At 39.8% G+C, this 25,751-nt stretch overlaps 1 protein-coding gene across 3 annotated transcripts in view; it reads right to left on the bottom strand.

Moving 5' to 3' along the window:
* The window catches only part of PALLD (palladin, cytoskeletal associated protein), a 174,732-nt gene that overhangs the window by 28,401 nt on the left and 120,580 nt on the right, over window positions 1-25,751 (bottom strand). For all 3 annotated transcript variants that reach the window (XM_042872265.1, XM_042872263.1, XM_042872264.1), the window contains exon 11: window positions 4,730-5,425. In XM_042872265.1, coding sequence (XP_042728199.1) covers window positions 4,730-5,425 — 696 coding nt within the window. The remainder of the gene's footprint in view (window positions 1-4,729; window positions 5,426-25,751) is intronic.

Genomic DNA, 25,751 nt, shown 5'->3' with positions numbered 1-25,751 from the left:
TAGGAAACTGCCAGAAGTATGTGAAGAGAAACCTACACAGGTTTGAGAAAAGTTAATATATACCAAAGATATTAACTTGTATTCCTCGCGATGAGATGCTGTGGTTGAGGTCTCCACTGCTGCCCAACACAGTGCCTGCTTTTACATTCACAGGCACTTCTGCAGCACCCGTATCTGTATGAAATAAGAAAACTATAAAACTAAGTCCTCAGAAGGAAAAAATCTGCAGGCCGAAGAAAACTATACCGCAATTGTGCAAGCCATATTGAAATAAATGAATAGGTACAAACAGCCTCTCCCTCTTTTCAGTGGAAAGATACAGGTACTAGCTCTCTTAGTTAAGTTCACTTGCCATCTTGCAACAATCTTAAGCATCTGTCATTTTAAGAGGAATTAGATAAAAATATCTGGAAAATTAAGTTCTCCAGATGCATTAGTTGTCAAAAGCTCAGTTGGTTTGGCTACTGTGTAAGTTAAAACACTGATTTCTCCTTCTCAGCAGTTCTAATAGATTAGATCTGAGGCACAGCCTGGATTTAAAAGTTCAAATGAAACAAACATGCATTCATCAAATTTCAAAACAGTTGATATGGATATGCATTTAACAATTACTAGTTGCACGAATCTAACACTGTTATATTATACACAACCACAACTACCAGAATAAGGTGTTTCTTAGCATAATCAACAAGAAGTGGTCTGATATCACGCAGGTATTGCTCCAATACACAAGATCCAAGCCATGAGGAAAGAAGGCACGACACAATAAATCACAAAGCTTTAAACAAGAATCATCTAATGGGCACAAGCGATATCTTTAGATGACTGGAAGTTGGGAATAAAAGTTAACCCCAGTAATTGCTGGAATTTTTCCATGGCAGAAACGCTTTAAGATACAGTTTCCTGAGCCCCACAGTGAACTGCAGAAAGAACAGCCAACCAGCACAGAGAAGTTATCTCAGCAACAGGAAGACATTCTGACTCTTCCCTGCCTTGTGGCAGAATTCTAATTGAGAATTAAGTAGTCCTCTGGCATGTCACAATTTTCACATAATCCATCCTGCAAGTAATCTCAGTTGTTTTCACAGTTGTAACTGTAAACTGTAGAAATAAATAGGAAAAGCAAATCTGGGTCTACACAGGAATCAATGCATTTTAGTCAAAAACGGAAGTTGGTATTTGTACCAACAGCCTCTTGAAAGTTGTAAGATAAAAACATGGAGAGGTGTTACTTTTCCTCACAGTGCTTACCATCACTGCTGATTAAGGAAACACAAAGATTACTTTGCCTCTTTATGCTATTTGAGAAAGAATTCAATACACAAATCACAGCACAGAGCTTCAGGAACAGAGCAGCAGATCTAGATCCAGAGAGGACAAAACATACACAGAGTTCTCTGATGTTGCCATTCTTGTGATTCCTACAGAATTCCTGTGAAGATTCAGAATCACAGAATATCCAGAGTTGGATCACTGAATCCAACACAGCACCACCCAAAATTCAACCCTATGCCTCACACCTTTTTTTTTCCTTCCAGTTTGTAACTAGGATAATATTACTGAAAATATCTACTTTAAGGAGTACCTACTTCAAGAAAATACCTTTTTTTGGAGCTTTTTTCAGAAAGATACATGTTATAGCTGACAGTATTTTAATGTTTAAAAAGAAATTCGATTTCCTCAAGGTGCTTTTTTTTTGTAGCATGATTTACATGGTTTTTATTTTACTATTCAACAACTTGTCAGTAGATCTTCCTCTTGTGTTTGCTTTCACTTACGCTCACATAAACTTAACAACGTATGGCGCTTGCTCAGAACTTGTCTTTTGCTACTCATTTAATATAGGTATCATTCATAAATTCATATTCTTATGTGAATGGTGAAGATCAGATTCAAGCTTCCACAGATTTTAGTGCATACAAAATACCCTCAATTCTTGGTTTCTGTCACACACCAGGCCTGTTTCCAGCAAGCCTTTTGTAACTGAAAGCTCACCAGAGTCCAATACATTTATACACCCGAAGAACTTTCTTCAGGTAGAAAGAAAGAGCCAAGATTTTTACCAGCTGTATCCAAACAACGTAACTGCAGCCAAGTTTTATCTCAGAGACAACTGATGAGTGTTCACAATTCCCTGAAGTATTTAATTAGCTGTGGTGCTCTACCAGTACTTGTCTTGCTGAGTAACACAATGTTCTGGCAAGATAAGAATTTATCAAATTGGCCCCATCTCTAAAAAAATGGTTGTTCCTAAAGTCTGTTCAGCTAACATGGCTACATCATGGTCACAGCTGCAAAATGACAGTAACTCCAAAGTGGCTAGAGCTTACTGGAAATTCCAAATATATCTTATGCAATTGAAATACTGACCATGCAACCACACACACAAAAAAAAAAAGACAGGACAAGAGCCACAAAAACATGGAAGGCAGATAAATTCAAACAACACACACCTCCTTTACATCAATGGCATTTCAAACCACGGCAAGCCTACCTTCAGCAACCCACAATTATCACAACTACAGGACAAATTTAGAAGTAGAGACAAAGCTAAATGGCTTGATGAATGTTTTAGGTGCCACGCTGAACCAAAACTTTTAATACCACAATGCATCCTTTGAGCCAGTGTTACAGCACACTGTCAATATCATCCATTTCAATCAACGGATCTTAGAGATGTGTGGAATACACAGTAAGAATATAGGCTGAGGATATGGAATACTGGCTCAAAGACTACGGCATCTCAGAAAAATGAATACTTTCAAGGAAAGAGGATTTCTGAAGGTAGAGCAAAAGACGAGGGAAAAGACGAAGCAGAAGTGATAAAAAACACAACAGAACTGAAATTGTAGCAGAAACCAGAGGAGACCAAAAGACTTGTAACAACAGACTTTTTTTCTTCCTCAAGCAGTGCATCCTCCCCCTGTTTGAATTTATAATTAAAATGGCAAATGCTCACTATTTGAGTGTATATACACACATACACACACACAGAGATGTAATAGATATATATACACAGACACATAAATCACATACACTCAGCATGGTTAACATGGTCCACCTTCTACCTGGATTACATTTCCAGAGGGAATGCAGGCCAAACAGAACCCATCTCCTTGTCCTGCCCAGCTCAGAACCTGAGGCTGCTGCCCTGTTCTAAGAGAGAGGCACACTGTCACATGCATACCCAGGCTGGCTGCTAGGCTTGGAGGAGCAAGAAAAATGGTAAAGAGGGAAGCATCCCTGCAGAGTTAAGCCTCTGTTTGTGTCCAAAGACTGAAGGGTATGAGGAAAAGGAACACAGCTAAACATTTCAAGTAAGAACACGTGCATGAATGCAGCATAATGGTGAAAGATACTGCTCCCCACTTCTGTAGAACACAGCACAAGACTGAGCTGTGGCTGTCACCATCACAGAACACTGAAGGGAACTCCATAAAGAATCCAGTACTCATGCCCACAGTGGTTTGCCCTAAGCAAAGCAACAGAACAAGCATACAGAATTATGTATATTTGCTATACTAACAAACCAAGGGTAACTTCAGGCTTTTATTGGCTGTGCTTACTGCCAAGCTGTCAGTAAATCCATCATGCAATTTTCAACAGTCAGTACCAACAGTGAAACACAGCCAGCGCAAGGAACATGGTAAGACTGAAAATCATAACTATTATGAGCAAAAGAGCAAATTGTACAATCTATTCATTTTTCTCTTAATTCTGTTTTATGGCCACATTCTATAACGAGCCATATGACAGAAATCAAGATAAATAAATATTGGTGTTTTTTTTTTAATGTAAATATATGATTTATTACTTTGATAACCGTCTGCTTTACTCCTTCTCTTCCTTTGTGCATCTTAGACTGATACAACAGAAGTTCCCACTGCAACAGTATGTAGCTGAGCAAGTCACCTAGCTACCATGAATATGTTTAGACAAACTTCTAGGCAAAGTTATAAATAAGCCTTGGATACAACTATTCTCATTTTTGTTCTTCAGCATGTCTCTTTGTTCTCTAAGGATGGAATGAGAATCTAGTGCCAGCAGAAAGACAAACTGATCTATGATGGGAGCTGACGTGCTCCAAAATACTATTTTGGCCTTTAGGGTAGACAAAAGGGGAAAACAAGCACTTGGAGCTGTTAGGGGAAGGGGTTCTCTTCGTTTTTATGCACACCTTTTTGAAATCCCTTCCTAAACCCTCTTCCAGACTTCCTTGGAAATAAGCCTCTAGGCAAAATTCAATACATCATGATTATTTTGTTCTCAGGTATATACTTCAGAAACTTATATTTCAAGTATCACAAAGCTACAGGGAGTTTTGAACAACGCTCTCCTTCATTTTTCTCTGCATCCAGATGCAATGTGAATATAAGACTGCAAATATCACTGAATACGTGTCTTAAAACAGAGTCACGAGAAGGGTTTTATTCTCCATCCACCACCCTGGGCATGTAGAACCTTTTGCTGCTGCTTTCATACATCCATCAGCTCCACTGATGCTCCCTCTCTGCTGTTCTGACTGCAGCACCCTTTCAGAATCTGAATTCTGTGTTGGTTAGAAAACTGTAACAATCTCCAGCATAGAGGCATTTGCAAACAACTACCATATCTCTTCCAGCTGGCAATTAATAGCAAAGGACCCTAAAAAACTATAAAATGAAACAAGTGCAATAATCTTCCATACAATCTCCAGTAGAACTCAAAGTGCTCATTAGCTAATACTTACGGAGGCATCACTCCTTTCGGGAGGCCTAACGCGTTGACAGAAACGGGTGGTGGCTGGGATGGCAGCATGGAGCTGAGAAAAGCTGCTGGAGACTGGCCAGAATTAGGAAATCTAGGAGTTGGAGACAGGCTGTGGGAAGGTGAAGAAAGGGAAGGAAGAGGAGGAGGTGGAGGGGGTGGAAGTGGAAAGGAATCACACACTGGATACGTTGGGGTTGGACTAAAGACAGGTGGAGGTGGGGGGGGAGGAGATGGAGAAGAAGGAGACCATCCATACTCCCCTTCTGGAGCAAACTGCTGAGAGAAAGGGGGAACAGGCACTCTCCCAAACTGTTTTTGAGAAGCAGTCGGAGACATAGGAGAAGGAAGGCTGGATGTAGATGATCCTGAAGAAGGAGTCACGTAACCTGAAGCAGGGCTGATGTTCTGAGCAGCAATGAATTGCTTAGGCCGAGCGTAGTTAAAGGAGCTGGAAGACTGCATGCTTGGGGAAGTATGAGAGTTGAGAATACTCATTGGCACAGGAGAAACCACAGACTGGCTGGATTCAAGTTCTTGGAAGGAGGGGGGAGGAGGAAAGGAAGGAGATGAGGGAGTGTGCTGACGATGTTCAGGTTGCTGCTGGTGACGATACCACTGGCCACTTTCTTGCTCCAGACGAATTTGGTTCTGCAGCTGCTGTATTTTTATTGGGTCCCTGTAGGAAGGAAAAATAGACAAAAAGATGATCAGATGTGCAGTGTTTGCCTGGAAGAGGTAAAAACTCCGCTGAGTTATTGGTGTAGGAGAATCAGAAGGCAGGGAAAGTTCAAAGCATTTACACACATTGAATAGTCCTACTTTTCAGAGCTAGACATTGTTACAAAAGTGTATCCAGAGCAGAAGTCAACAGAACCTTCAGTTCTCAAAAAAGGTATGCTGTAAGGCGATCTGAAGACATTTAGCATACTTACAAGAGCAACCAAATACTGTAAGTAATAATTAAAATGTTGATGTTCTTAAGAAGGTTTTATTTCATTCCACTTTTCTACTTCATTCTGTAGCCCGACTCCCATAATATGCCTCAGATATTTACTCACTGGTAGCTTCAGCCTTAATTTCTGCAGTAGACCATGTGTGCAGATCAGACAAGCCTACTTAAGGCTGTATTTTTAATGAGTTACTTGGAAACAAGGGACCAGCTTCTAATGTTAGTACCACATGTGTATCTATAGATGAGCAAAGGAGACTTCCAGGAAATACTTCTAACTTAAGGAGATAGTAAACAGTTTCCTCATGTAGTTAGTCCCACTTTTTTTTTTCTAAGACTTATTCTAACTAACTGTAAATTCTGAGGTGTATCTTAGTAGGTGCTGAATACAGCTCTAAGGAATTACCAACAGCAGTACGAATCAGCTCAAAGGAAAATGAGTTCTTCCTTGAAAAAAAAAAGAAAGTGGACATTCACTAAAAAAGCAATTGACAAAACAACTGACTAAAAAATATAGAGAAACACAATTGTTGATTAAGTAAAACAAGCAAACAAAAGCCCCCAGCATGTTCAGGAGCAAAGAAACCACAGCATGCATTGGTTCTCCAATGCTGTTGTTGTAACAACACTGTGACTTTCCTATTAATTGCTCCTTTCTAAACTAAGAGGGCAGAACTTTAAAGAGACTGTAGCAGCCCATTTTAACTGCTCTTCTGCTCTAGTAATAAGAGTGCAATGGAAGCGAGGTCCGTACGGAAGTGGAAATCAAGCTTAAGTGCACGGTCTCTCATCTTAAAATTAAGCAGACTGACCTGCTTTAAAATTATCATGTTCCAGTTGGAAATCGTAATTTTACCTCAGCACTCCAGACGCCAACAAAGCTTTAGCATATGAACATAAACCTTTCCTGTATATTAGATATACAAATCCTTCATTATATACAAGTGTGTCACTGTTTATATATAATTTAGGTCATTTAGGCAGAAATCTTAGAAGCTGTCTGCTTAATGCATGGCATATGAATGCGTGATTCTGGCACAACAGCATACTTTTGTTGGTAGCAACAAAACTAGAAATGGTACTGTCATCATATTTTCCATTCTAAGATTAATTTTGATATTCCAGCCGTTCATATTTCCCAGAAAATGTTTACTGACAATAATTCTGCTGATGATCTCAGGCCAAAGGACATTGCTTAGATAAAACAGGGGAGTGAGACAGTTTAGGACAGAAAACTGAGAAACCAGCTCTTTACTTTTAACTGTTGCTTCTTTCCTTTTTAGTAATAAGGACGGTTCATTCTGGCTGCTTAAGTTATCTCACTAATAAAACATACTTCAGTACTTAGAAAAAATTACATTATTAAAAAGTCGCCGTTCGCTTGCAGACTTTGTACATTTTTTTTAACGCACAGTGACCCTAAATTCCTATGTGTTCAACTTTTCACTTCAAAAGGCACAGGCTGAACTTCAGTTTTCAGTTTTCACTGAACTGTGTAAGAACCTCCAGACCCTACATGAGCTGAAGCAACACAATGTCTTGTCTTTTAGGTCGCATACTCATTCAGCTGTTTAGGCTGATGACAGAAATACCTGAAGTCATTTCCAATTGAGGACAATCCTGTAAAACTTTACGCTCACTCTGTTCCTTTAGTCTGACTGTTAGCAGATGTACTGTATAATGATACGACAATTATTTCAAAATACCTACTTTCTCTTCTATCGTAATCACACACACTGTAAGATCTTTCTATGTGTAACAGGTTTAAACTTAAAACTTTTGATTCACTAAAGGTCTAAAACAAAAATTTGGGAAATTTAGTATTGTAAATGCTGAATTTCATCTGTTTCTATCACTTCTGTTTTCCTAACGTACACTAAAAGCAAGTTAGAGCTTCTTGTCTTGGGACTTTTTGTTTTCATTGCCAAGTCACTTGGCCACCCGCCCAGCCAGCAGCCCAACACAAATGACCATCTATGGCCCTGCCAATGGTAAGCACACTACTCCAAGTGTCTGCCACTAAGCTGCTGCTGTACCAATCTGGGCAGTGGTAAATAGCAGATTCAGAGCATGACTACAAAAGGTCGGCAGACAAACATGAGGTTCTCCTGCTTTCACACAAAACTTAACTTCAGGGTTTACTAGCCCAGGACAGCCCTAATTCCATCTACAAAGCTTTTTATCAGGTCCAGAAAAAGCAGGCTCACGTCTGCTTGAAAAATAACATGCGGGCATCATTATCACATCAATTCACAGGGTAAGAAAATAAAGATCTTAGAACAGATTTCCATTCCAATGATAGAAACACATGATCCTCGTTTGCACAAGATTGTTCTCCATCTCAGAAGCTCTTCTTTTAACAGCAGAAACTGCCCTATACATACTGATTTCTTGAGCAATGTGCCACTGTGAAGAAAGAAAAAAAAAGAAGTATAATAGTCACCAGTGTTCCTTTGTAATAACACTGACAGGTGGAAGTTCTGACACAGGTAGGTCATCAACTACATGGCTCCTGTATCACAGATACAGAGAGGCAAAGGAGTCAAAAAGATGCAATGGAATCAGTTTGTACTGCTGCCCTCATTCATACTGAACCGAAGACAACTAAAAACGAATGAGTTCAATTGTAATTACATCCCCTTTCCAATTAGCTGAAATATGTTTTGTAGTCCAAGTGTTTTAAATGAAACACTTGCTTTCAGGGAACACATCAAGCCTGTTTAAATAACTTAAGGGAAAAAAATTACTTTTTCATGAAGACTTTTCAATATTACTGAATAATAACAACATAAGTATGAACTGTCAAAACTATATTTTTGGTAAAAAAGGAGAAATTAATTAAAAAGTCATACTAAAGATCACAGAATCACAGAATCACAAGGTTGGAAACGACCTGCAAGATCATCCAGTCCAACCACCCTCCCATTCCTATCAGTGCCACAAGCACTAAACCATCTCTCGTAGCTCCTCATCCAGGCGCCTCTTGAACACTGCCAAGCACGGCGACTCCACCACCTCCCTTGGCAGGCCATTCCACTGCCTGACCACCCTTTGAGAGAAAAAGTTTCTCCTCATATCCAACCTAAGATGCAGCAAATACAGAGGATACCAAGAAATTTCAGAAGGCTCTGAAAACCACACCTAAGTAGTCCATGAACATTCTTAAAAAGGCTGCTTTCATATTTGTCAACATCACCTTCAATACCAAGTACTCCAACACTAAGCCACTTTCCATCATCTATCAGCGTTCCTCCAGGGAGGTCTCAGAAGACTTGCCAACGTGACACCCATCTACAAGAAGGGTCGTGAGGAGGATCCAGGGAACTACAGGCCTGTCAGCCCCACCTTGGTGCCAGGGAAGGTTATGGAGCAGACTGCCTTGAGAGAGATCATGCGGCATGTGCGGAACAACTAGGGGATCAGGTCCAGCCAGCACGGCTTCACGAAGGACAGGTCCTGCTTGACCAACCTGATCTTCTGTGATTGAATGACCTGCCTGGTGGATGAGGGGAAGGCTGTTGATGTGGTCTATCTATGTTTCAGCAAAGCTTTTGACGCTGTCTCCAAAAGCATTCTCCTGCAGAAGCTGGCAGCCCGTGCCTTGGACAGGTGCACTCTTGGCTGGGTGAAGACCTGGCTGGACGGCCGGGCCCAGAGAGTGGTGGGGAATGGATTGACGAGCAGTGCTCCCCACGGGTCGGTGCTGGGGCCTGTTCTATCAGTATCACTATTGATAACCTGGATGAGGGCACTGAGTGCGCCTTCAGTAAGTCTGCAGCTGGGGGTCAGCCTCTTCTCTCATGTAACTGGTGACAGCAGTAGAGGAAATAGACTCAAGCTGCACCAGGGGAGATTCAGGCTGGGTGAGAGGAAATACTGCGTTTCTGAAAGAGTGGTCGGGTGCTGGAATGGGCTGCCCAGGGAGGTGGTGGAGTCACTGACCCTGGAGGTGTGCAAGGAACGTTTGGACGCTGTGCTGAAGGACGCTGTTTAGTGGGAGCTATTGGTGATAGGTGGAAGATTGGGCTGGGTGATCCTCTAGGCCTTTTCCAACCTTGGTGATTCTGTGATTCTGTTCTCACTGAAGATGTTTAGTTTTCAGATGTTCTAATAGACATGATCAATTAAAAAGAAAAAAAAAAAACAACAAAAATCCCCAACAGTAAAACAGTGATATTTTAGCTGAAGCAGGTATTAGTTGCAACAGAGAAAAAAATAGATTTTATCCAGTTATTATTTTCAGTCTGAACATCTACAAATTTACTGTTCACAACACTTAATTTTTTCTTATAAGCTACTAGGCTGGGAAGGCACAGCCTTTTCACCTTCAGTTACGCGTTTGTCTCAGTTTCGCACTTACTACACACTTCTAACTGTGCAAAGAAACTGGAGATTGAGAAAGGAGAGAGGAAAAACTCAGTTCGTTCAGCAGTTAAGAATGAGGATTTATGCTTGCATCACTAGCATAAGAAGTTGGGATAGTAAATGGAAGTTACTCCTGGAGAAGTGTTTGTCTACACCTAAGTCTTATTTTAATAATTCAAGTTATTGAAGATCTATAATAATAATTATTATTTCTATACTTCTTTTCAGGAATTTCAGACTTGTCAGTGCCTGCTTGTTGCAGCTTGCCTGGTTTCCAGCCTGGTTTCTGTTTCTCTTTTATTCTGTGGCAGCACAGTTTGGCTCTGAGTCCCCCTTCTACTTTCACACCGGGACAGTACTTCAGTCAAAAAAGCTGAGGACTATGAAAAGAGTGGGGGTTAAATTAGCTTTCTTGTAGTGTTTCATAGATGGACATTTGTGAAATATTACAAGACTTCTGGTGGAAACTAGACTTGTTCAGCAGAAATAGCAAGCCAGTTAACTGGAAAATGTAAAACTACACAGGGAATAAACTTCAGGTGAGGTTTCAGGTCTTCATCTCTCGTCAGAACAGTTGCATGCACAGCTTCCATCCTGAAGACTTTGAACTAGCTCAGCAAGATGCTGCCTTTCATGAGAAACATTTGAAAACAGATATGCACAGGAAGGACTAGATGCCTTAGATTTTCGGTGGTTAACTACAAAATATTATGTTTTTAAAAGCAAAGCACTGATTGCAAGAGAAAAGAGTGGACAGACGATCGGAATCTTCTCATAGGTCACCATTAAATATGGCATGTTTTACACTAACTGTTGCTCAAGGACTGGTGTTCTGAGGTAGGCACTTGGCTGACTTATCATCCTACACTACATTATTTCTTTTTCTTCCTGATACGTTCTTCGCATCATATTATTCTGAAAATGAAGAGAGCAGTCTTTGTGAACTAAACAGGCAGGGACCACCACCAAGCCCAGGCCAAACTGCTAGGAGACAGCACAATACAGCAGGGGAAGTGCAGGAGACAGACAGATGGTCTCTAAAAGAATTATCATTGGATTGCAGACTCCATTTTCAGAGTGCAAAAAATCCACCCATTGCAAGGCCTCTGCCAGTCTTATTCACAGGTTCCCAGCATCAGGATATCTAACAACCCTACGTTTATCTTGTATCTCTGAGTTTGTAAAAAACATTAACATTCCTTACTAGAAGAAAGAATGCCTGAAACATCTTCCGGGAAACACCTTACTGTTTGCAATGCAATAGCCAGCTCCTTGCAGTTCTGGTTTTTGTGTCTTGAACAAAGAGATAGCTTTGTCTGGATCAACAATGCTGTCTATGCTAAGGAATGATAATGGGAATCCACCTGACTGAACTTGCTGGTGCTAGCTTTGCTTCTTTCACCACACGTTCACAGCTCAGCATACTGCTTGATACTGTTTGTTCCATCCAGTCCTGGCATCCAAAGTCACCATACCAGAGGTATAATCTGCTCTGCCTACTTTTTAATACAAAAAAACTACAAAAAAAACAAAAGTTGAGCTAGTTTTCTAAATTAAAATTTTAAACACATGCCAGAAAACCTCTGTACCTGTGGCAACAACTACTCACCTCCAGAAAATCTTTGTTCCAGTGTAGGGCTAGCTTCTAACTCAAGATCAGTGTTTCATAATAATGCCAGAGCTCTACAAAAGAGCAACCAGCCTACACATTTGTCTCTTTAATGCACCATCATGCTGTAATGAGAGGCATGGGCTGTTCTCAGCCAGATCCGTCAGTACTTGAGGGCTGTTAAAATGAAACCACCAATGCAAGCTAGTAGAGTTCTGAAAAGAACTATTTAGAATGCAAAGGTAATTCCAACTAAACTGCGTCCACTGAAGGAATATTTACTCAATTTCAGAAATGTTAAAAATACTTCTAAGAAAATAAAAGAAAACCTGCAAAGTATTCAAAGTATTTATGCTGTAATTACACAAATACACGTACCCAAGCACTAAGCTCACTGATACTGAACAACCCCTATACTGTGAGATTTAAATCCTGTGAGTTTTAAATCCTCCAAGGTTTCACATTTATGTATGAGAGGAATTATCAGGAAACAAGAACTGGAAAAGGGGGGGGAACAAAAGCTAGCATCAGTTTGGGTTCTACGCTGCAATAATTCAGAGATATTTTTTGTCTGTGCTGACAGATTTCAGGGAGGATGCAGGGTTGTAATTACAATTTACTTCCATTGCATGTCTTGAGAGCTTTAAGTAGAATTCATCTTCACCAGCTGCATTCTTTTAACATTTTTATTACTTGCCCTTTAAAACTTAACGAATTGCAAATGCAGATTCAGAAAAAGAAACTTCCATGTATCCTGTATATACGGGACTGTTTACACTCATCTAATTTCACTGTACTCTAAAGTACTGTCAAGAAAATCAGCATGGTGTAAGAGCTGACACAGTTACCTTATTATGAGCACTATGAAACTAAGCTTAACTTTCCATCAGAGAAGCTTTGGACACTCAAAAGACAAATGGAAAATATTTTCATCGTATCTGCATTGTTTGTGAACTCTGTTGTAAGGAAATCCTGCTGTAATTTGGCTGTTAAAAACCTGCCTATCCTAAAAAGTGGCAGTTGTACCTATGCCCATTTTCCATTATTGTTTGATTATCTGTCAAAGACATCAAGGTTAATTTCTGTACTAAGGAAGCCAACAGTAGTGAGAATGCCAGTATTTAGTGAACACAAGGCGGCTCCAGGCAATTCTTTTGGAGACAGGAACCATTTTTCATATCTCTATAACACCACAGGGACATTTTTCAAAACATGCACCAGTGAGATAATATTTACCCTGAGCACTGAAAGAGGGGAAATCATGCTCTTGTGCACGCTCATTGTTTCAGAAAGTCATAAAGTCATAACACAGCTCCAGTAAAAAGCCTAACCTTCGTTCCTCTATTAGGATTAGACCGTAAGAATTAGTCCGGTAATCAAAGTTCTGTCTGGCTTGGTAATTCAATATTGTTACATAAACCAGCACGTGGAATATTGTAATGGAGGTAACAGTTGAAAAGTGACACAGGTAACAAAGTTTACTGATAAAGGAAGCAGAAAGCCTATGTTATTAAGAGATAAATCAGTAACGAGGCATTACTAGCAACACAAATGCCAATTTGCAGCTCAACTGGCCCAAATCATAGGAAATCATGACTTGGAATGCAGGAATGAATTAGCCAGCAAAAACACAAGCAAAACTTCTGCCTCTTCTTGTGCCATCCCACTGGAAGGTTACATTCTTTGCTTACTGGTGTATATCCAAAGTACAGACCAAAAAAAGTTTCACTAGCCTAAAGCTGAAAGTGAACAGAAGGAAAAAAAACAGACTACCTTTTATAGATTTTCTCCGTGCTGACACAGCACATCCACCATGCACTTTTTTCTTTTTGTAACTTCATACATTTAATTGATGAGATACTGTCTCAATCAGCACATTTCACCCCGCATCAGACACCAAATTTAAGAAACTGACTTACTTTTATGCCCATCTATTAACAGTTACACTGGGCTTAGGACTGACCCTCCACCCTTCCAATACTGATAGGCCAGGACCTGCCAAATATCCTTTCCTTGAGTTACACGGAAAGACATTCGGTGTTCTGTATTGAAATAACTACTTTTCAGGGCAGAATGAACATGATATGAAACAGAAAAACCAAACAAAACCCACAAATAAATAAGTAAATAAACAAAATAATAGCGACCATTAAAGCACAGAGTTGCTATCAGTTGTGTTTCGGGGAAAATGAAAACCACGCTTTAAGACTATTTGAAGAAATAAAGGTCTTAGGGCCTAAATTCTAGGTGCTTTTAATTGGCATTTTATATTCACAAAGAAACAAAGTCCTGATATTTGAGCAGGTCACTGCTTCACACAAATCTCAGATATTATCACATGACACATCGGTCTTCTATTTTACTGCAACTCACTGGAGACACTCTAATCAAAAAACACCATATGAAAGGAAACCAGTGCCAAGAAAACCAAGCATAAAAACTGGTGTGGTTTTCAATGAAATAAATAGTATGCTTCTGAGACTCCCCTGCTATGAGAACATGACACCCTTTGGGTATCAGGACTATCTTTTTTTCCACAAACTTCTGCTTTTATATCATTCTGGCTCAAGTCCTTCTTTATACACTAAAACAACCTCTAACCAGCACACACCAGGCAGCAGGTGTAACAACAGGCACCAGGAAGTAACAGCAACTGCTGAAGACAGCAACAATCCATCAGTTTGGTTCTCAAGAGTATTGGAAAATGAGAATAACATTGTAACATTACTCATGGCTTTTATGTCATTTATTCAATCAGTGCAATCCTAATGCAATTATATCTTAAGCAAGAGCCAGGGAAGGGACTCTATGTCTCTGTCACGCAATCAAGGTTGGTAATCTTAATGAAAGTTATGGCAATTAAAAAAATTATAAAGGATACTTAAAAGGATGAACAATTGTGTAGTCACTCTGTGCGCTGCAGACTTCCCAGGGTATCTGAAGTTACTGCTGTAGAGGGACTGGTATAATCCAAAGGCATTTGAAGATCTGTCGGGAGAATTATTTCTCCCAGCTGCCCTCTCAGATGGCTTTTTAAAAAGGCATGGTTAAGCCTATCCCATGCAGGAACTGGAGAAACAGCAGTCGCTGCCTCCCTGCCATTATGTTTCTGGCACCTGGCACTAGCAATGCATTTCTATCGCCTGCACGTCACCTGCCTACCTGGCTCCAGACACAACCAACCGTTGGTTCAGGCATGAACAACCGACCTGAGCTTTCTTTCACAAACAGGCAGGCTGAAATAACAAAGCTCTGGATAAGAGAATTATTTGCTTTATAGGAAAAGAGTATAAAAAACACCTCAAGTGTCCTCCTCACTATTTGCACACATTGCAGCAATGCACACAAACACTTCTGCAAAGAGTTGGCAAGTGTTCAGTCTATTCATGCTCACCCTAGTTTTTGTGGGCCACTAGTCAGAGTAGAAGGAGAACTCTAGCCTACACCAGCAGAAAAGCAGCAAAGTATCACAGGAAAACAACTGACAGTGTGACAAGATGGACTTTCCTGCAGTTAAAGCTTATAGAAGATAGAAAACAATTTGTAGACCTGGCTACATGACTTGCTCATGTAGATTGACAGAACCTTTTTGGTTCACCAGTTTCTTTTCTTATCAGCAACTTCCATCAGTTTCAGCCTGATGAATACTTCTGTGACCTGTTTTGCAGGAGAAGCAATCTTCTAAGACACAGATATCCATTCAAATTGACGGACCAATTCTGAAAATAAAGTACAATCTACAGGGCATTGTCACTCCTCTGTAGACAGAGATGCCCTATCAGGGCTCTAAGGTTCTGTTTTTATTGAAGAGGTATGTTCCTGAATGTATAACAGAAATGAGAAAAATCATGACGAGTCTCAAAATACTGCAAAAGCACCTCTAAAAAAGCTAAACTACTATTCATTGCAATTGCTCAATAAACTCAATTGTAACTAAGATTTCTTAGAAAAATTCCTAGGGACAAAGTCAACTTGCAGCCCTATTCCATGACTGGACTCTGCACATGAACTGTAACTTCCTCATTGCTTGTTACAAAATGAGAAGTGAACACCTAGCAGCAGAACAACTGAGCAAAGGCAAAGACCACGAGCAGACATCACTGCAGCCAAACCATAGTTCTAAATATTCACAGTCTGCTCTGCTCCTGAACAGATTGAACAGACCTGATCAGGATCACTCCATTTATCTATCACTGCAAAGTAAAGCCACTACCTTGAAATCAAACACATTTCAACACAGATGCTCAAGCTGAATTTGTTCTTGTGTTGGCAAAGCATGATTTTAAATTGTACCTTCCTGATAAGCACATTAAATGTACAAGCACAAGTTTAATTTCTTTTTTTCCATCTGCAAGCTGTACAGTGCATTCTGCCACAGAGATTAAAAGCAATATTTTACATATAAATGACAAAGCACATTATTTGTTTATTTTTTGTACTTCAGAGCAAGAACACTTTTCATAAAGAAGATTCAGTTCCCAAGCTATTCAAACTGCCACTTCTCCTAAGATGACTGCAAGGACACCTCTGCATCTCTGTTCCAGCTTTGGAAAGAAATGTGCTTGTGAAGCCAATCTTCTACCTGTCCCCACTGACTTGGTTCTGAAGTTTGGATTTAGGGCGAGTCACACAAGACCACGAAGTCATTTCCTGCCAGATGAAACTGGTCTAACAGCCTGCAGCCACTATGAGGGCATTCAGTCTATGGGAGCAATCCAAAGTGGAAGAACAAAAGCCCAAACTCAGTGAATCTGAAATGCATAGAGCAGATATGCTTTCTGCATCAGCCTTTTCCCTTTATGGAAACACTTTTATCTATAGACTGATTGCTTATGTGAGCACATACCTACACAGCAGGTGTATAATCTACCTTGAGGTATCTAGCTGCATCACACAGTTCAGAAGGTGGTTAAAGCTTAAGAGGTTCTGGCTTCATATTTTGCCTAGGTCTCAACTTTTGGGAAGTCAAATGCACGTCTTGCTAAACAAATATGCTGAAAATTCATATCTACATTTAAGCATTTTTCAAGAAAACCCAGAAGTTTATAGAATATTGATGCCTAACCTCTTTAGCAACTGGCTACAGTGCATATTATGTAATACACATTCAGACCAGTATGAGTTTTACTATTGGTTTCCCTGCAGCTGACATCCAGAATTCAATTAATTCTATTCAGAATTAATTAATCTGTCCTGCAGTAAAAGTTTCCAATATGTAACAAACAAGTCTTGTTCATGGTAGGCAGTAAGAAGTGGTCTTTGGGGTTTAAACTCATTTTGTCTCACAGTTGTGAGAGATGATTCTCTATTTGCGGACTCAATCTGTTGATGACTCTTGCGGCTCCTCAAGACTAGAACTGATCACTCTCAGAGAAATATTGGCCTAGACACCTACCTGAGGGTCCCAACTTACAGTTTTCCGTATTTATTAAAAACACATCTAGTTTTACGTTAAAATGAATACTCAAATAGATGAGAAGTGTTTTATCTATTCCTACAGTCAAACTAAATTTATTTTACCTTGATCAACAGTATTTTATGCTTTGTTCTTGCCAAAAATGTTTCTACTTTGATTAGTTAGTAGCGTGACATTTTAAGTCTGTGCAATATGCATACATACAGTTTTTTCCCTTGACTTAACTGGAATGCTAAATTGTACTTGCAAGCTGCTGATAAATCAATGTCATTTAAAGCTTTTATTTTTGTTTCCACGACTTTTTTCATTAGGCACTAGTAAGATGTAAAAGCAGTAACATCTTTAATGTTGAAGTCAACACTGCAGATGTAAGCCTCTTCCTCTTTAAACTAACAGCTTGGACCTTGCCTCAAAGGAAGCCGAGACAGAGAAAAATCCTATCTGGCTGTGCTTTAATAAACATAAAGCTCCACATCAGAAGTAATTTTGGAGTAAGTTACTTCAAATAGAGGAATTCTGACAACATCAGCATTGGCAGCATTAGGTTAGCATCAGTATGGATCATGATGTTCTTCCTGTATCAGCTGTGATCCCACATGATCCCCTGCTCCTCTCAGCACTGCTTGGATCACAATATTGTGCTGGATTGTCTCAATTTTTTCCTCCTCGCTGACATTCCTTTTTCTAATTATAAGTTTCTCACGTGTGTCCCTTTTTCCACCCTTGGGCTACCGCCGATTTCCCACCACCCCTCCGTGAGCTCCAGAAGCACCACCAAGGGTGTGAGACAGTCAGACCTGTGATTTCATGTGGCACCTCACTTCATGTGTCATAGAATAATTGCTGTAAAACAATGAACGATCGAAAGCCAGAGACACCAGGCAGCATTTTTAATTACTGTTCATAGCTTTTGTCACAGAGGGCAAAATAAGGGCCAAGACATCTAAGTTCTCTAATGAATTGTGCTGTGCATCAGGGAAAGCAGGCACCCAGATCTGCAAAAGACTGGGCTGCTTACTATTGTCCAGAGGAAAATAATTTCAGTTCCCCACAGTCATCCTCTTCTGCATGCCAAGACTCTAACAAGCCTCTGCACTTGAGCTTACCACAGTAATTACATTCTCACGCCCTAAAGGCAATATTGTCTGAAGCAGCACATTTTTAGGTCATTTCATAAACCTTCAGAGACTCCAGTTTTCCAAGTGGATTTCAAAACATCAATACTAAAGTTACTTGAATAATAACTAATCCACAAGGCCTTCATTTTAAAAACAGGGAAATAAACTTGGTCAAGCAAGAATTGATAACACACAATTCTTGTTGTACACAGTCCAGGCAATACTTCACACATTAGTTATGTCTGATCTTCCACACAAGGGAGAACTTGGGTCCTCAAGAGCCCAATACTAGAAATGACATGTCGTGATCCAAGGCTTTTTGTTTCGTTTCAATTTTTCTTACTGTTTCAAATATCAGATTTTATATAAGTGGACTCTGCAAGGCAAAAGGCCCGGCACAATTAACATATTTCATAATTGCAAGAAACTCGTTTGACCCTTAGTTGGCCCAAAGTTTTATCATGATTATTTAGCAGAATGAGCTACTTCCCTAATGAATCATTCAGAACGACTGAGAGAAGATCTGTGCACTTGGAAATAGATGCAGAGTCTTGCAATCATTTTAAAATTTTCTACACATGAAATATGTAATGTATGTAATGAAATAGCTTTCTATTTTCAAAAGAAGCTCCAGGTGTGCACAAGAATTACACTCAATTTGTGATAGGCTTGAAGAAAAATCGTTTGATTTTTTTTCTGGCCTTGCAGTGCTTCAGTTTGCTTCATGCTGCTCCAATTCTTCTGGAGCAGCACGTTGAAAGAATACACATAGGGGAAGGTTCTGATGTTTGGTATCTCACTTACATGAGTAGTCCAGCCTCCTAGAGTGCACATCAGAGTGTAAATTAAACACTAAATATCAGAATGCATGAATGCCCTCCTGAAGAAGCATCTTGGTAAATTATCTCAATAAAGCACATGCTTTGAAATGAAGAAAGGAGAATCTCATCCAGGTAGAAAACACATAAAATATCCAACGCATCCTCACCGATGGGGCTAAAAATAACACCACTCAATTTTTTTCTCTTGCCCAAAACTTCATAGCTCATGGGTCAACTGCAGATCCCACAATACATCGCACTGTTCCACAATCACAGAGTTTAACAATTCAGCAACTTAAAGTACCCTCCGAGTTTTCACACACACTCTTTAGGTAACTGGTATGACAGCTCTTAGTTATCAGCAGCTAATAAAGGTTCCCTGCTCCTTTTGAGTGGGAATACTCTTTAAGGCAGACCTAGCATTAGGAAGGATCTGCAGCTGCAAGACCATCACACACAACTAGGAGAAAAATTAATAAAAAGGTCAAATTGTTCAAAAGCATCATGAAGTAACACTTCATGATAGAGACAAGATGAAATTTTGTGATTATTTATCAGCACCATCAGTTGTAGAACAAAAAACTGAATAGAAACCAGGTAAAAATATTATTGTTAATAATAATAATAATAATAATAAGAAGAAGAAGAAGAAGAAGAAAAAGGGGCCTCCAATGCTCCTACAGAAAAGTCAAAGAAGGTACACTAGACATTCTGGATTGATTTTAAACATGACTAAAATGGCACCACACTGCACTGTATTCCATATGGAGATGAATGAAGATATTTCATAATAAACGTGTACGTCCAGATTGCCATCAGTCACATGGCTTAAATGTGAGGGTATCTGCACTGCTGAGAATAAAAGTCAACTTTAATAACATGGTTGCACTTGGAATTCTTTAAACACTCGGACTGTACTGTGCTGCTGATCGTTAATCAATGTTTTTCAGCACAGGAATATGCATATTGCAAATGTAAGTGCTGTAGGAGAACCTGGTCTCTCTATGCACCAGGAACAAACTTGGTATTTACTTTTTCAAAGTCCAACCTGTTCTATTTCAGTAAGATTCCCCCAAATCTTTTTATAATTATTTCCACTGCATATAAACATAATATCCTGGTATTAGTAAATTAGCTTGGCTAAATATAGTAGGAGCACTCATGTTTTATGGGGCATTTTCTCTGGTATGTGGCTAACATAAATAAAACGAGCGGAGCGAGGTTGGCTGTGCTCCACGAACATTACATCACTTTTCCTTAATAGGAAACCTCTCTGCAACTTAATGTCTTGCTTTAAACACTTACAAGTGTCCACAAAGTCCTCAGCGAGGATCATCATATAAGGCCAGTAGTCAGCTGGAAAAGACTAGAACATACAGCAGGGGCTCTCAGCACAACCTTGAGAAGATAACCTCTATTGAAAACCACCCTTCACTTCTTAACCACCTGCAGGGCTACGAAAAGATACATGCAAAGTTCCAGTAAAAAGCAAAGGATGAAGTTCTAATTCCTATGACTTCAGTAAGCTCAGGATTTCCTCTAGTAACCTTAAGAGAGCTGCAAGGTACCAAAGGCAGACCTAATGCACTGATTAAAAGCAGAAAAAGAAGCAAGAAGCATCTCCTCCATTTTTATTTGCTGCTTACTTTTTGTGATCCTGAAAAAGAGAAACCCTCTATTTCATCCCTAGTATGACATCATTTTGAAGAAATTAGTCAATTATTCTAAAATATCATTTGCCAACAGCATGATTTTGCCTCCTATGTACGCTGAGCTTTTCACCATAAGCAACAAACAGCCCACAGCAAAGGACTGTAGATAATAAAAGCAATAAATTAAATGCAGAATAAAACCTACATTTTTTTTCTTGAGAAAATCATGGTCCTTTTACTCAAATCTTTGCAGTCATTACCGGGATTGATTTTCATCTCTCAACACACAACACAGACAATAAAGTCTAGCAGACAACACAGAACTTGAAGAATAAAAGTGCCCAAAGGAATTTATGCTCGTGCCATAATTAATGTAAACTTCAGTTCAAGCTATTGTATTTCAAATGTGCATTTGCTGAGCAATAATCCAAATCCTGCTTCAAGCCTGCATGAAGTATTTGCTGGCGTGGAATTTTATTGAGAGCATAATCTATTTAGGCACTATCACTCAAATAAAAATCTATTTACCACAGTACAAAAAGTCAGAGTAGGTCATTTTGTTCTGTGGTTTTCCAGAAACCTCGAGAGGAGTTCACTGGGTGTCTCCTACAGATTTTAGTGGCAGCTGGACTGCATGTAATCTTTGAAAATTTACACTAAACATTGCCATGTTTACACCAGTGACACTCAGGAAAGAAAATGTCCATCTAGCAAAGGTATGCAGCAAATAAATGTAAGATAGAGTATGTCTCATAGCACTGGGTATTAAGTTCGAAATTGAGGGAGGGCAGATTTAGGTTGGATGTGAGGGGGAAGTTCTTTACAGAGAGAGCGGTGAGGTGCTGGAACAGCTGCCCAGAGAGGCTGTGGATGCCCCGTCCATCCCTGGAGGTGTTCAAGGCCAGGTTGGATGAGGCCCTGGGCAGCCTGGGCTGGTATGAAATGGGGAGGTTGGTGGCCCTGCATGTGGCAGGGGGTTGGAGATTCATCATCCTTGAGGTCCCTTCCAACCCTGGCCATTCTGTGATTCTGAGAATTCTGCTTCAGATTAGACAGCAGCCACATGTAGAACAAGCACCTGACAGTCAGGCCTTCTACAGGTCACACTGCTCATGAGAAATCACCTCCCCAGTTTGGATTTGTGAAGCCATTCCTTCACATTGTAATCATGACGGACAAGAAAGAACATCTGTGTCCACTTTACCTCTGAATGACAGCATCTAAACAAGATCTTCAATTCACACATGCATTTACAGTGCAACTGCCTTAAAATTAATGAAGTCTTCATGTACATTAAAGCCAGAGCTCAACTTATGACCAAGAGTACACTTCAGCTCCATTACTGGAACAATTTATAGATTCCAAATGGAAAGTACTTGCGCAGCATTAGCACACTCTCTCCCAAAACACAGTACAGACCTACATGTCACTGAACATGAAGACAGGTAACGATAAGACTTGACTAAGACCCACATATTAGGTACTGCAGTTCTTGCTAAATAAACCACTATAATTCTCATTTCACTGCTGCACTGTGTCGCACTGTCATTCTTCAAACAGAGAAAATATTTGCTAAAATCAGCTGCAACAGAAAAGAATTCAATTGTCTGCCTCTCTTGCTTACCTACTGAACACTATTATTATGCAAGTTTGCCTACTGTATATTGCAGCCACAAGAGGATTTGATATGTGAAATGGACATACACAGGCCATATGAGAAGAGGCTGAAGGAGCTGGGAATGTTCAGCCTGGAGAAGAGGAGGCTCAGGGGAGACCTTATTGCTCTCTATAACTTCCTGAAGGGAGGTTGTAGTGAGCTGGGGGTCGGCCTCTTCTCTCGTGTCATTAGTGATAGGACCAGAGGGAATGGCTTCAAGCTACGGCAGGGGAGATTCAGGCTGGACATGAGGAAGTATTACTTTTCAGAAAGGGTGGTCAGGCACTGGAATGGATGCCCAAGGAGGTGGTGGAGTCACCGAGCCTGGGGGTGTTCAAGGAAAGGCTGGATGTTGTGTTGAGGGACATGGTTTAGTGGGAGCTATTGGGAATAGGTGAACGGTTGGACTGGGTGATCTTTTAGGTCTTTTCCAACCTTGGTGATTCTATGATTCTATGATTCTATATATCACATTCACTACATTCAAGTTCATCATAGGAAAAAATGAGCTGTACTAGGTTTCCAAACTTGTGTAAATGAATTCAGACCAACAGCCCATTTGTTCAAGACACAAGGCATTCTGTTGAAATTCTAATGGGAAAAAATGGTAATCATCATCTCTGAAAAGCAGGCAACTTTGGTGTAAATTTAACCTCATTTTAACAAATCTGAAAGTTCACATTTAGAAGTTTACCCATGTATTATAATGATTTGTCTCAAGCCTTGGTTTATGATTTAGGAATAATTTTTAAGGTGCATTAAGCATCTCAGCAATCTGCAAAGCACAGAAATACCTGGATATGCAAAGGTTTACATGTCCATATCCTTAGTTCAGCCCAGTCTGTAGAGACTGAAATTAAAAACATCGCATTAGAATTTGATGGAATGGTTTCAGAGAGTCGGTCTCTGTTCTGTTCCCGGAAAAGTTGTCACACAATCTGCATGTGCCACCTTTCATCTCAGTGTAACACATGTAAGCACTAGAAACACAAACCTTCACAACTGAAAGATGTCCCTATGTGCAAGGGGTGTGCAGATGGTAACTGCGTGTCCTTGGTGTCACACTGGAAATTTCAATTACACAAACACTGCCCGTGATCTGAATATAACAACATGTAAGTCCAGGTCATTCATCACTGTTATTTAAATTACATAATCTACTTCAAGAACAGAAAAGTATTGTGGAACCGATGCTGTTTTCAACTGAACTTCTAAGCTACGAACAAAATAGAGAATTCTCTTTATTCTTGACAAAGCACATTTGCAATGAAACACACACAATCCTACCAACGCTGTGGAAGATTCCTACACAGATTTCCTTACACTGCTCTATATGAAGGAAAGGAGAAAAGATGCCAATAGAAAGCAGCTAAAGAAAGCACTTCAGCTGTTGAAGATACAGCTTTGTTATCTACATGACGAAGCGTTGTAACACTGCTACCACATTGGATTTTCCTAAACAGCACATAGGCCATATATGCTTTATAACCTGGTTCCTTGACCACCTAGCCTGAGGAATCACAGAACCATAGAATGGCTGTGAAAGGGTTGGAAGGGACCTCAAGGATGATGCATCTCCAACCCCTGCCACATGCAGGGCCACCAACGTCCCATTTCATACCAGCCCAGGCTGCCCAGGGCCCCATCCAGCCTGGCCTTGAACACCTCTAGGGACGGGGCATCCATCAGACCATGTCACTGCTCCTTCAGCTCATGTATTTAGGACTTCTCTCATAAGAAACCCGGGCAAATGAGGAATTCCAGTCTAGTTTCAACCTCCATCAGCTCTTGAGCGTCAGCACTGTGGGTTACACTCTGCAGTGCATTTGTGCTAACAATGACATCAAATATTAATATAATCATTGGATTTTTAAGCATCAGTAGAATTTGTTCATAGCGCTGCTTTTCAATGGAAACTCTTGGAATACAGACAAGTTTTCTTCCAAAACCTTTAGAATTCCATACTGTTAGGCAACTCATTAAGGAAAATTAAAAAGAAAAAAGAAAAAGAGACAATTCTCCTGGTTATAACTTTTGCTAAGTGACGACTATGGAAAAGACAGAAGCACACAACTCACAAAGAATCATGCATATTTAATACACTTACAGTTTCAGGTACTATCAACATATTTAGCATTTTTAATTGTTCATACTCTCTGAAGGTCTTGCTTTATTACTGCTATCTAATTATTTCACTGCCTGAGCTATATATTAAAAAAAAAAACAACTAATGAATTCTTCCCAGTATGCAGAACTCTATTAAAAAAAAGAGTAATTTTACATTAAAATATGATTTCTACATTGCAAAAACTATCAGAAGAAGACTGGAAGCCAAAATAAATTAAATCCTGAGTAACCTTATGCAATGAAGCCACAGGAAGAATGTACCACCACCAGGTAAGTAACGGTTTAAAATGTCTGGAAATATTCTACAAACAGCAGGTATCTCCATCAGATACCAACAAAGTATCACTGATAGGCTGTGGCTTACCAAACACTTGCATTAATTTTCTGCAGGAGTTTTATCTTCCAGCACTGCAACCTAAAAATACCTGTTGTTCTTTCCTTTGTTTTGGATTAGGAAACTAGCAGCAAAGTGAGCTTGTCTAGTATATATTATGCCAGAATAGATAATCCTAGCTACAGATGTGCACGAACCTGATTCGGATTAGAAACATCCACATTTAGAGCTAATGAGATACAACGAATGAAAATTAATACTTGCTAGAGACAATATTGATAACTTCCTATCATTCCCAGCCACACACGTGTGTGTGAATATAATCTACAATACTATATTACTTGAATAAAATCTACAATACCATATTAATGACTAGTCACACACCCAGTTTTTTAGGCCAGCGTGAAAATTCGGTTGCAAGAATACATGCAATCCTAATAATCCTAATGCCTTTTAGGCATTCACTCAGGCCATAGAAAAATCCTACTGTTTTGAAATGAGAAGTTGATTAAGAAGGCAATTATTCAAGAACACTGGACAACACACGCTGCTGTCACAGCAAAATTACTCGTCTTAAAAAGGACCTGAAACGACTTCTTAGAACCAGAAGTATGATACTTTATCTCAAACACATATTCTTGCCTGCACAGCACGCTGACCTGCACCTTAACGTGCCATGTTCATGACAGGCTCTTGCACAACAGAAGACCCAATAACAGGTAATAAGAATGTTATGCAGACAGCAATTTACAGCACAATCAACTTAAACCTGAATTTTACATACAAGAGCTCCCGAGGAATTTTAAGATTCAAGAGTGCCCGAGGAAAAATCTGAAACGTTGAACAACCTTTCAGACTGATTAGGGGAATATGTTTTTCACGTGTTTCACTTGATGCGTCCCACATCTTACAAAAAGCCCATAATCTAAAGCTGCTTTCCATCACCTCTTACCT

This window comes from Lagopus leucura, unplaced genomic scaffold (genome assembly GCF_019238085.1).
Source record: "Lagopus leucura isolate 7727_CA_CO unplaced genomic scaffold, USGS_WTPT01 Super-Scaffold_100004, whole genome shotgun sequence".
NCBI classification, from domain to species: Eukaryota; Metazoa; Chordata; class Aves; order Galliformes; family Phasianidae; genus Lagopus; species Lagopus leucura.
The sequence above is the reverse complement of the archived record's forward strand: the minus strand, read 5'-3'. Positions and strand labels throughout refer to the sequence as shown.